The sequence below is a fragment of the Delphinus delphis genome, chromosome 6 (genome assembly GCF_949987515.2).
Source record: "Delphinus delphis chromosome 6, mDelDel1.2, whole genome shotgun sequence".
In the NCBI taxonomy this organism is placed as follows: Eukaryota; Metazoa; Chordata; class Mammalia; order Artiodactyla; family Delphinidae; genus Delphinus; species Delphinus delphis.
Window position 1 is genome coordinate 3,789,956 of NC_082688.1, and position 12,664 is coordinate 3,802,619.

General features: G+C 43.7%; 1 protein-coding gene across 3 annotated transcripts in view; it reads left to right on the top strand.

Moving 5' to 3' along the window:
• The first annotated feature begins 131 nt into the window (after positions 1 to 131).
• Positions 132 to 12,664, top strand: part of TSC1 (TSC complex subunit 1) — a 46,578-nt gene continuing 34,045 nt past the window's right edge. Inside the window, exons 1-2 of one of the 3 annotated variants that reach the window (XM_060013893.1) lie at positions 132 to 166; positions 9,300 to 9,362. In XM_060013893.1, the coding sequence (XP_059869876.1) occupies positions 9,305 to 9,362 (58 nt within the window). In that variant the 5' untranslated portion in view covers positions 132 to 166; positions 9,300 to 9,304. Of the gene's footprint in view, positions 167 to 9,029; positions 9,363 to 12,664 lie in introns of those variants that run through there. The other 2 variants (XM_060013892.1, XM_060013891.1) reach the window with 2 other exon arrangements.

A 12,664-nucleotide genomic window follows, 5' to 3' on the forward strand; every position in this document is an offset into this window, starting at 1 on the left:
CTGCCGACCGCGGTCATCTGTCGTCGGGTTCGACGGGGTGGGGGGCGAGACCCCGCTGGGACTCTTTTTCGTGGCGGAGGCTGCAGCGGCCGCGGACATTTCACGACGGGGGGGAGGTGCTGTACGTCCAAGATGGCGGCGCCCTGTAGGCTGGAGGAGCTGTGAGGTAAACAGCTGAGGGGGAGGAGACGGTGTGTGAGGTTGAGGGTGTCGCCCCCTCCCTTTCATGGGGGCTTCTCAGGGCAGTCCTGGCACCATGGCCTCAGCCTGGGAGGCCCTGTGGGGCTGGGGCAAGGGGCTCTCTTGCCGGAGAAGGGACTCCGGGAAGGGGGGTTCGGAGAGCTTTCCCCTCCCTCTTATTACGCTCTATCTCCGGCGGGGCCCGGCCAGGCTGGCGGGTCTCTGGGGAGGAGAGGCGGCCCCGGCCGGCACGTCGCCCCTCTTCGGCGACGGAGGGGACGGCTGCACCCCCGCACCGCGGAGCCGAGGGCAGGGGTGAGGTGGGCCTGGTCGCCAGCCCCTCGCTGGGTGGGGTGACAGGTTCCCGCGGGGTGCGGAGAGCGGGGGAGAGACCCTCGGCTGGAGGGCGGGGCCGGGCGGTGGGGCTGGCGCCCGGGCTTGTTGAGAGGGGTCAGGGGTTGGGGGGGCGGGGGATGAATGGAGGCTGCCTGTGGGCATCGAGGACCCGCCTGGACTCGGTGTCTCCGCTGAAATTTGCATGACCGAGCGCGTCGCTCCGGGTGTGCTCGTGGGTATTTAATCGACGGTGAAAGACAGTTGCTTTCGAGTCAGCAGAGGTGATTCTTAAGAGACAGCTATTTGCAGAGCCACTCCTAGACGCTCATTCATTCATTTGAGGAACTGGAGGGTGAAGAGCCCGCAGTCAGAGAGCCCTTTGAGAATGAAAGCTGTTTCTTTGTGTTTCCTTTGCAAGAGTTTTGCTTCGGATTTGGGGGTGTGGGGGGAGGCTTTGGAGGGGGCGCGGTCCTCTCGACAACAGCAGCTTGTTTATGGGGCGCTCGCTGTGCAAGTGCTTTGCACTGATCCTCTCCTGTAGCCCTCGAGACAAAGGGGAAAGGCAGCCACTCTTAACGCCTCCATTTCTCAGATGAAGAAACTGAGGCCCCGAGAGATGAGGGTCCGTTGCCCAAGGTCACCCCTCTAGGATTATGTGAGCCAGGACTGGAACTGGGGTCCAACTGCCTCCCAGACTGTGCTCCTGTCTCTATTTGTACACCTATGACTCTCTATTTATCTATTTGATCAAAGCTGGCCCGTCATTCTAAGTAGGTGATTAGAATTAATCAGTTGGCCGAGGTCTGCGCATAAGTGCCTGTGTGTGTGTGTGTGTGTGTCTTTAATTTTGAGGAGGGACACCCTTGCTTATATACCTTAGCTTTTGTTGGGGGTGGCAGGGTTGTGCCTGTAAACATGTTAGTCTAAATTACGCCGGAAAGTATTTGATGTTTTCATAAAACTCACGCGTTTACTGCAGAAAGAAGTCGTGCTAAAATCTTTGCTGGGTTTTTTTTATAGAAAGCATGGAAATAGCCCTTCATTTTACATAGCGTAAGCTGTAAAAGTACTAAAATAGTATAATACTCTTCTGAGATTCATCGGTTTATAATTTGGGGATCAACTTGGAGTCGTCTGAATCCACACGTGCCGGCAGAGTGGAGCTGTAAATTTCGAGAAGCGTCATAAAACCAACCCTTGTGGGAGCCCTTGATTTACAGAGCAACCACCTGTGATTCTTAAGTTGCCCATTCCTGAGTAAACCTGGAACATGCACGTGTGAAAACTGATGTAGGGTCGAGTGGGGAAATGCACCTTTAACAGTCACGCATCGGGCCAATGAGGTGCCTCAGAAACACTGACAGATTCTTTGCTATTTCTCTGGGGAGTCACAGGTTCGCCCTCTAACCACCTGGTGTAAACTTAAGGGGTATTTATAGAGGGTGTCAATGGAAACTATCCTCTTACCAAACTATATATCTTACCCAGACGCTCTTACGTCACGTGCATGGAAGGGCGAACGACGTAAGCTTTCTTTGCTTCACGCATTTCCTGGTGTCATAAAGACTTTGGGATGTTCCTAATTGCCTAGCTAGACAGATTCCTAGGCAACTACATGCATTCTTACTTGTTTTCATGAAATTGGAGTGTCTCAAATCCTGTGACTCAGTTGTACTCTTCCTCACTGGTTTCTTGAGAGCAAAGATGTCCCATGCTGCTGCTGTCCGGGTGTAATAAGATGCCTTCTGTGCATACCTGTTTTCATTTGTGAGGTGAAACTGAACAGTCTTACTAGGACAAATCAAATACATGCCTGTCTATGGGATGTTTATAGAGTAATGAAATTACTGGAAACGAGAGATCTCTAACGGTAACGTCCATCAGAACCTTCATGCACAGGTATCTGGCCCCGTAGTAGGTAGATTTGCATATTTGGTCTTTAAGTGTATTTTGGAAGAAGTCATAGGTGATTCTGATGTGCACCAGGGGTTGCGGACCAGTGGCTAAAGTAGCCACTTTGGCTATTTTTCTTTTAATTTATAATTTATTGCAGAGGCATTTCTTAAAATAGCTTCTAACCTCTGGTGTATATAGTGGTGGGTAAGTTTGGGGCTCTGAATTACAGCTGACTTGATCGTACAGATCTGTCTTCTTTCAGAGTTTGTTAAGGTACAGGTATGGTTCTTTTCCGGGTTTAGGGCCATGGTAGACTAAAGTTAACTTTTTCTGGAATTAACTGGATATTCTTGGCTGCAGATGAGCCAAATACAGCAATACATCAACCATTTCAAGCTTTTCTAAAAGTCAGATAGCTTTTGACTTCTAACAAGCCACTAAGTTCTCTGAGCTTCAGTTTATTCATTTGTGAAATGAGAGAGTTGGATTGTAAATGAGTATTTCAAAGTCTAAATTTCTGAGATTTCAAGTCCTTCTGGGGCTTCAGTTAAAGATTCTACATTGATTGAATCAAAGTGTTAATGGCTTTATAATAACTGAGCAAACGGATGACCTTTAGCGCGACCTGTTTTTATCCTTTCCTTTATGTCACATTTTTAAGAAGGTATTCCTTAAAAGTTCCTCATATTATAAATCTCTCTTCGAGAGATTAGTTTTATTTGTATTAGTTTTGTTTGTCATTTAAGTAGCTGCAAGCATGAAAGAAAAGTGTACTCGATAGCATTTAAACCTCGAGCTTTTTGCTTTAAAAATACATATATACTTATAATTAGCATATACTCAAAAACTGAATTTTCCCCCCTCAGTGTTTAGTTTGCATGAAATACTGATTTTTTCTATTGGTCTGAAAAAGGTTTTAGACCAATTAAATTGGTTTAAAATTACCATCAGCAATTTTAGATTATTCTTTTTCTGATTTACTTATTAAGCGTGTAGTTCCTAGACATTAGTAATTTAATGTCTAGTGTCTATTTTTGGGAGGGGGAGAATTTAAAAAAATATGTATATATGAAACATATGTAATCCCAGGACCTTGCTAATTTCTTCTTGTCCATTCTCTTGTGCAGTACTAACTTTTGTTCTATACAGGGAAGTAGCAAAAGGTTATAGAACACTTTTTAAGGTTGAGTGGATTCAGATTGTCATCTAATGAGTAAAGTGCCCTAAAAACCTAGCTTTGATACAGAGCAAGACATGGTAGTTACTGGCCTAGAATTCACAGGTCACTTTCTAGAGTAAAGATAATGGCAATAGAAGCCAAGAAGTGTTTGAGTAACAAGGGACAACTTTACCCTTTGGTCGGTGATAGAGGACACAATGGGCCATGGTAAGAAAAAACAGATGTGGTGACCGTAATGTCTGCAGTTGTTAAGACCTGTGCTGCTCTGAGTAGTTCCACAGAGCACATGAGTACAGCAACACACATGAAGTGTATCCATTTTAAGCTACAGGATGACTGTATCAGTGTTTCAAGTATAAGTTATTAAATGTAGACTTCCAAGGCTTATGTACCCATTTTGTTTAGTAGTAATATTGTTATAATAAAGTTTATATTTATTGGCACAGTGCCAAACAATGTGCTATGTTTTTTACATGCGTGATCCTGTTAGCTCTTCCCACAGCATTAAGGGGCGGGAGAGAGAGATGAGCACGCTGAGGCTTAAGGTCACTTATTTGGTGGCTGAGCTGGGATTTGAGCCCTGTTGGTTGACTCCAGAACACACACATTTAATCTTGCACTGTGATAAATTGTCTGAACTGCTGATCTCATAAACTAACTCAAAGGTCAATGGTTCTTAAGTTTTGGGGGGGCCTCCGTTACCCTCTGAGGATTTGTGGGAAGCTGTGGACCAAATATCGTTTTCTGTCCCATCAGCACCAAGAACAAAATTCATACAGATATGAAATTCTGGATATGGCTTCAGGAACTTTACAGACCCAGCCTAAAGCCCAGCTGATCATTCTAGATAGACTACTGCTCTTAAAAATGGACTTGGGCTTTAAAAAAGAAACAAACAACAAACAAAACAGTAGATAGGAAAGGCCCACGTCTTTTAAAGATGGACTATGTACTGTTTGTATTATAAATCATTTTCTTAAACTTTTATATTGAAAGGTTCTTTACACTTCACTGGGAGATCAACCTTAGGTGCCACATTAAAAAAAAATTATAAGTGGAGAACTCAGGTGTGTAACTTGCTAAATGCTTGTCAAGCTTGGCATTCGGTCTATGTGTACCTTTAGCACCTGGCAGAATTCCATTGGGCTTTTTTCCCCAGGGTTTATGCACTGTTTTTTTCCTTTAGAACCTCAAAAGTGTATATAAAATAGATATAAAATAGATATTTTTAATATTTCTTGCCTTCATCCTTCTTCCTAGACTAGTGGTTCTCAACCTCTTGTGGGCATCAGAATCGCCAGGAAGACCCACTTCTAGATTCAGAGGTCTCTGGCCACCAAGGCTCAAGGCCCAAGAATTTGCATTTCTAGCAAATCCCCAGGTGACGCTGATGTTGCTGGTGTGAGGACCACATTTGAGAACCACATGTGTTAGTCCTAGACTATCAAACCCTGTGCCTTTATTCCCTAGGATATTTCTGTTTTAGTCTTGTGAACTTGAAACCTAAAGAAATCTTAACAGTTTCCCTCAGATTTCTTTTTTTTTTTTTTTTTTTCAGTACGTGAGCCTCTCACTGTTGTGGCCTCTCCCGTTGCGGAGCACAGGCTCTGGACATGCAGGTTCAGCGGCCATGGCTCACGGGCCCAGCCCTCCACGGCACGTGGGATCTTCCCAGACCGGGGCACAAACCCGCGTCCCCTGCATCAGCAGGCGGACTCTCAACCACTGCGCCACCAGGGAAGCCCCTCTCAGATTTCTTTTAAGGGAAGCTCTGTTTTTGAAACATACATGATATTTGGTTTATTTTCTTGGTAAATAATTTTGTTCATGCTAATAGAAAGTTAAAACATAAGAAACATTATTTATAGAAGAGCTACACCTTACCAAAATCAAGCTCTGTCCCTGCAGGCAAGTTACTAGAGGATTTACCTCTGAAATAGGGTAGGTATACGCTTCAGTGAATTGTCCTTCCAGGTCCCTCATGGCAAAAGTTCAGAGTGGAGAATCTGGAGCTCCCCTGCCCCTGTTTATACAACCTTGAGAGAGACCACAACTGCTGAGACCATGTAAATCACACGTGACTACACAGTTTGGCAGGTTTTGCTACCAGCTGTTTTACTTTCACACACTGAGTGGTATTTCCTACCCCTTTCTTTCCTTCTGTGCATTGGTAGGAAGAGTGAATTGGAGCTTGTAGCTTACCTTTTTTGGATGCATTTGTGCTGAATGCAACTTTATTCACTTGATAGAATATTACTCTAAGAAATCACCTGAGCGTTGCTGAGCCAAACGTAATTGTGTAGTAGTGTATTATTAATTTTAATAAATTTATTTATTTATTTATTTTTGGCTGTGTTGGGTCTTCGTTGCTGTGCGTGGGCTTTCTCTAGTTGCTGCGAGCGGGGCTCCTCTTCGTTGTGGTGCATGGGCTTCTCATTGTGGTGGCTTCTCTTGTTGCAGAGCATGGGCTCTAGGCGTGTGGGCTTCAGTAGTTGTGGCACGTCGGCTCAGCAGTTGTGGCACACGGGCTTAGTTGCTCCACGGCATGTGGGATCTTCCCAGACCAGGACTCGGACCCATGTCCCCTGCGTTGGAAGGCGGATTCTTAACTACTGTGCCACGAGGGAATCCCAGTAGTGTGTTATTGACATATTATTATTATCTGTATTATCTGTGTAATGTTTCTGTTCTACTTATACTGTACTTGATAATGAAATAGTCTATCTATGCCTGAACCTGTATCTGAATTGTCTTTGAACTTTTAGATAAAAACCTCAGTACAGAAAACAAGTTACAGTGAAGAGACATCTGCTTTCGTTTATACCTGTAGTTGTGTTTTTACATCATAGAAAAGTTGCACAAAATTATCTAGGCGATGTGATATGCAGTTACATATTTTATGTGATTTGGGGTTCTGAGGAGTTCTAGGGGATAGAAGGCCACACACAACACTGATTTTCCAAAAGTCTGAATATTCAGCTGATATTTTCAGATAAAATACTTCGTGAAGGCATTTAGGTACCTGCCAATAGTATTTCATAAAGGTATATTACAGCTCTCAGGTCTCTCATGCCTCGTAATGCATCTTGCCTAGGGCAGAGATGTGTGAAAAAATGTGTACAAGTCCTGCTAATGACATCTCTACATGGCTGTTGAGCTGGAGTTTGTGTGCACCCCACATATACACACCATCGCTCTGTAGACACCTACAGAATGAAATGAAGGTGAAATGTGAAAACAAGTTGACCTATATTCCTTCTGCTTAATCTCAAAACGCTAAAGCACAGAGCTGTCATCTTCCCCAAACCTACCCTTTATTTCTATTCAAAAAGACTTGTAGAAGTGCAATTACAGTGTTGCTTTCTGATGAGAATACAACTTTTGGGTCCAAGAGGAAGAGTCCAGATCTGAGGGCATGTTTCTTTTTTAATTTGGCTTTCGAAGATAAGAACATGGATTGGCCCTGTTATGCTCTGACAGGTGTTTCCATCCGTACCCCTCAAGGGTACACATTTTTGAAGAGGGTCTTCTCCGTTCCTCACTTCTGATCAGGAAGTTCACAGGTTGCATGATTTTACCTAGTAGTACCTCCATAGGGCAGGATTTAAATATAAATGAATAAGTAAACACTTAAAATATAAATAATGCCAGGTAGCCCCTGACTGGCCAACATTTATCACCATTACCATTTTTTAGCATAGCAATAAAGAAGGTAAGAAGTCTTAATGTCGAGCATTGGACAAAAACCATTCTGATTTCCTATTTCAGTTCCTTTATATAGGACAGTGATCCTGGCTAGGCAGCTATAAGATCTCATCTTGTATACATCCTAATTTTACCCTTGCCTTAGATATTCCTTTTCAGGTAAAAGATCCAACTGGGATTAATTGCAAGAGGAAGTCTACATGACTCAGTGGAGTAACAGCTGAAGTTAAGATTCTAAAGATCAGAGGCTCCAGTGTTTTAATTCTAGCTCTTTTGGTTGAGTGACTGTGGCTGGGCAAGCACCCCCTGTGTGAATGGTTTCGTTGGCCTTTTTGGGAAGCCAGCCCGCCTTCCAGCTCTGCACACACTTGCAGTATGCCACTGAGGACCACAGTTAACGGCGTTAGTGCCTAGAATGTGTTCTACAGGGAAGTATAATTACCGCGTCATCTGGAGCAAGAGGTTTTAATTGTTAGAGAGCTGCTCAACACACTAGTTCAACTTTGACCAGGACTGTATGTGGAACGTCTCGTTTCCTACCTCTTCCGTGTTCAGTGTAATTAGGCATATATAGTGTATGAGGTTCAGCTTTTCATATCTGTATTCAACCCTGGAATGGCTACCAAAGAAGCTGATGAAATCTTTGTTGACTTGAACGGGGTATATTTGCCCCTTGTGTGCCAGATGCTGCAATAGGCCCTGGGTCCCTGTCCCCATGGAGCTTACAATCTAGTGATCAGGCTGTACCTAAACGTAGTTTGAAGGGCCCACATTTTAAAAGCAAACTGGAATGTATTTACATGTACTCATATTTAACAAGGATATTTAATATGAGGTAATTTAGGTAGAAAGCAGGGCAAAAAGGGAAAGAAAATAGGGAGAAATGATAGCTGTTCTCAAATATTTTATGCTTGTCATGTAGAAGGATTAGATTAAGGTTGTGTGGTTTCAAAGGCAGAATTCAACTTTGTACATTTATTTAAGAAATATTTTAACTCCTAATCGTTCAGTGAACAAGTCCCAGGCACTGTGGCAGCTGCAAGAGGCACAGTACTGGAGAGGCCCCTGTCTCTCCCTGGCTGGAACTGCTGTTCTGGTGAGGGGGACATATTCAGTGACTAATTACACTTGCTTAGTCGGTTGTGGTCCGTGACACCAAGAAATACAGGCTGCTGAGAGTATGTGATGGGGCCTGACCTGGTCTGGTCCTGAGTGGAGGGAAGTGAAAGCTTCTCTGATGAAGCGCATGTTTAAGCTGAGGTTTTTCAGGGTGAAGACTGAGCTTGGGAGGGGGCAGAGGTAGAGTCTCTTGGGCACAGGGACAACATGTACCTGGTCCTGAAGTGGGGACATGTGTGGCTTGGCTGAGAGACTGTGTGGCTAGTGGGGCAGGGCCGTGGGGAGGGAGGGGGCGTGGTGGGTTTGAAGTGATGCAGACCCACCAAGCGCTTCGTGCCTGGCGCTGCTCTTCCTCTTGGGCTCCTCGGGTGGTTTCTCTGTGCCACGTACCGTGCCGAGGGCTATGGGCGTTCCTCTCCTGGATTAGTGAGGTAGACGCCACCGTTCTTCTCACTGTACAGTGACGTAATTTAAGGTTGGACATTAGAGACATAAGATAAATCACCCAAAGTTACACCGCTACTCAGTGGCAGAGCTTGGATTTCAACTCGGAGCTCTAATTCTGGAGCCCATCCTGCCCATGCATTTCCTGCCCATTCGTTTATAGCTCTAATAAAGACAGTTAACAAAAGGCAGAGTTTACAAGTTCAGCACAATATAAAGAATTTTCCAGCAACCAACTGTTCAGAAATGTAGACGGGGAGAGGCATGTGCACCCAGTGATTATAAGTGTTCATTCCAGCGGAAACCGGATGGCCACCTGTCAGGGATGTGCAGTAGGAAAGAGGTGGAAGCCAGTGAATCCTGAACTTCCTCTGATTGCTTCTGGGATCTCACTTCATTGTGAGATTGATATTGACAGATGCGTGTTTCTTCTCTTCAGTGACCATGAAAGACACCAGGTTGACAGCACTGGAAACTGAAGTACCAATTGTCCCCAGAACAGGTAAGGTGCAAACTCAATCCAGTGGTTGGGAGAAGGTGGAAGAGAATCATTTATCCTGTCTGTGGTTGTACTGGGGCAAAGATATTTCTTTGCATTCAGGATTAACGTTGATGGTTTTAGCTACTTGCCAGGAACTAGACCTTCTGTGTCGTGAAGTAATTAGTCAAATTACCGGTAATTTTTTAACTGCTTATTCAGTGCCAGGCATGGTGTTAAGTGCATTCTGTGGTTATTTATTTTGTTCTTCACAGCCACACTTTTGGTGTATCTCCGTTTTACAGATGAGGAGTTGGGCTCTGAAATGTTACGTAATTTTCCTAAGGTTGTATAGTTAGTACCCGGTGTACCTGCGACTCAAATCAGTTCAATCTAGCAGCAGAATTTGGTTCTAACGCCTAGATAAAATTGAAGCCTGTGTGTCTGAGCAAGTCATTTAACTAGAACAGAGGTTCTCAACCCTGGCTGTGCCTTAACAATCCACACAGGCGTATAAAACAAGCCAGACGTCCTGTCTGGACCCCACCCCTTAACCTGCTCAGGATCGTGTGGACTCTCCAGGTGATTCTAATGTACGTTCTGGGCTGAGGACCCCTGAGCTAAGGAATTAGCATTTACATTGTAACGTGGCTTTATTTATTAATTGTCTTAATTAGTTTTTTGGGGATGAGTTGCATGCTATCGTGTTTTCTGGGAATTGGAGGATTCTCAGAGCCCTGGAATATATCCTTCCTAAATATTGAGACTTTGGCATTTCTGTGGATACTAGTGTAGTCTGAGTGACCTGACTGATCCCTGAGCTCTAATTTTGAGTTTACTGGCAGGAGTGTGCAGTGCAACAGCTTTCCGTGTCTGCAGGAAGGGTGTAGGGGAGATAGGGAAGTGTTTGGTCTGCTGTCTTTATACACAGATGGCTAATGGGATTCATTTAATGCCTCACTGGTTGCTATTTGCTGTGTTCTGTCACTGTCTTCCTCACCTTACCTCCTAGGAATTGTGAAATAAGGTGGAGATTTTTGCCTTAAAGATTGGTGTCTGTTCACAAACAGGGACTTAATACAGATTGTAGACTGTCTAACAAGAAGGTGGAAGTATTGTTCCCTCACGAGTAGGGGAAGCTTTCTAAGTTTAACTTTTTACTTTAAAATATTTTATGTGTACTTCACCCTGTCCTTTGTCGGAAATCCACTGCATATGAATTTGAACCCAGTGTCAGATGGTCATGATCAAATCATTGAGACCCAAGCTGAACATCACACATCACAAATCTCAGATTTTTTTTAAAATTTTTATTCATTTATTTATTTATTTTTTGGCTGCATTAGGTCTTCGTTGCTGCGCACAGGCTCTCTCTAGTTGTGGCAAGCAGGGGCTTCTTCATTGTGGCGTGCAGGCTTCTCACTGCGGTGGCTTCTCTTGTTGCAGAGCATGGGCTCTAGGCGCACGGGCTTCAGTAGTTGTGGCGCACGGGCTTAGTTGCTCCACGGCATGTGGGATCGTCCTGGACCAGGGATTGAACCCGTGTCCCCTGCATTGGCAGGCGGATTCTTAACCACTGCACCACCAGGGAAGTCCCACAAATCTCAGATTTTATTAAACATTTTTCAGTATTGCATTTGTATTCCGTTTTAGTAGTCAGATTGTTAAAATTTGAAATTTTAGCAAATTGGTCAGCTGTGTCAGCCGCTAGATTGCTCCTGGGTTAACACGTGTTTGATACCGGAAGGACATTTGTCTTCAGCTGCCACGTTTAGTCCCATCACTAACGTTTTTAGACAAAGCAGAATGTAATTCGGGAGAGTTTCTGGTAAATTGTTTTCTGGAAGGAACCTGTACCTGGGATTCATAGCTTGGGCAAGCCTCGAGGATCCTTCATCTTCAGCTACTAAAAATCGTTGACAATCTATACCAGTCTTTTTTTTTTTTTTTTTTTTTTGTGGTATGTGGGCCTCTCACTGTTGTGGCCTCTCCTGTTGCAGAGCACAGGCTCCGGACGCGCAGGCTCAGCGGCCATGGCTCACGGGCCCAGCCGCTCTGCGGCATGTGGGATCTTCCCGGACCGGGGCATGAACCCGTGTCCCCTGCATCGGCAGGCGGACACTTAACCACTGCGCCACCAGGGAAGCCCTATACCAATCATTTTGAAAAGCTTTTTGATTAAATTTTTAGCCTCCGTATACACACAACTACAAGAAATTGTCTTCTTAAAACAGTTTTGTAAAGTCTGTTTTGAAATTTTATTAGTGAGTACAAAATGTGTTTGAGTATTTCATTTTTTCTTAACATTGTTTTCTTCATACTTTATATATTCTTTGGTTTTTTTTTTTTTTGCGGTACGCGGGCCTCTCCCGTTGCGGAGCACAGGCTCCGGACGCGCAGGCTCAGCGGCCATGGCTCACGGGTCCAGCTGCTCCGCGGCATGTGGGATCTTCCCGGACCAGGGCACGAACCCGTGTCCCCTGCATTGGCAGGCGGACTCTCAACCACTGCACCACCTGGGAAGCCCCTCTATATATTCTTTATGTTTGGCTTGAAGATGATTTATCATGGATATTGTTGACTGTGATTTTGGGTTTTTTTTCATGTCATAAAATTGACGTGACAGGTTGGCATTTTATTTTTAATTCACCCTCACAAGATGTGAGGTATTCCCAAATATGACTTTTTCTTGAAAGACTACAAATCAGGACTACAAATTAGGTGAAGTTCTTAAAGATTATTCTGTTCGTAATAAATGTTATAAAACAATTCTATAAAAGTTAGAATTAAAATACAGTTTAATTTCTGTTATTTAACCATGTGTTACTAAAATTTTTATAAACATTTGGCTCAAAGAATAATTACTGTTATTTGTAAAGCTATCTAGCGAATCTACCTTCTTAATACTCATAATATTAGTTAATATATTTAACTGTTTGAAAGTCCTTAATTGTTTTTGAACATAAAAATCACATCGTTAACTGAAGCTTTTATTTTTGTAATAATAAATGTATAAATAAGTATTGTATTGACAGAATTTCAACTTAATAAAACACAAAACTTAGATGTTACATCTAGAATGTTTTTACCTTTATTCAGATATTAATAGTACTTCTGTACGCATGCCTTGTCCGCAATACTGACATCATGTGGATTAGGTATGATGGTAACATTAACATATAGTTGTTGGTCACACATACACAGTCAGAGATGCCAGAAATGCTGCAGAAGTGGGCGATTGTTCAGCTTGCAGTCCTAAAGACCAAGGCCGCAGCCAGATTTTGGCCAAGTATAGAGACTAAAATCGAACTTTGGTAAATCTCTAT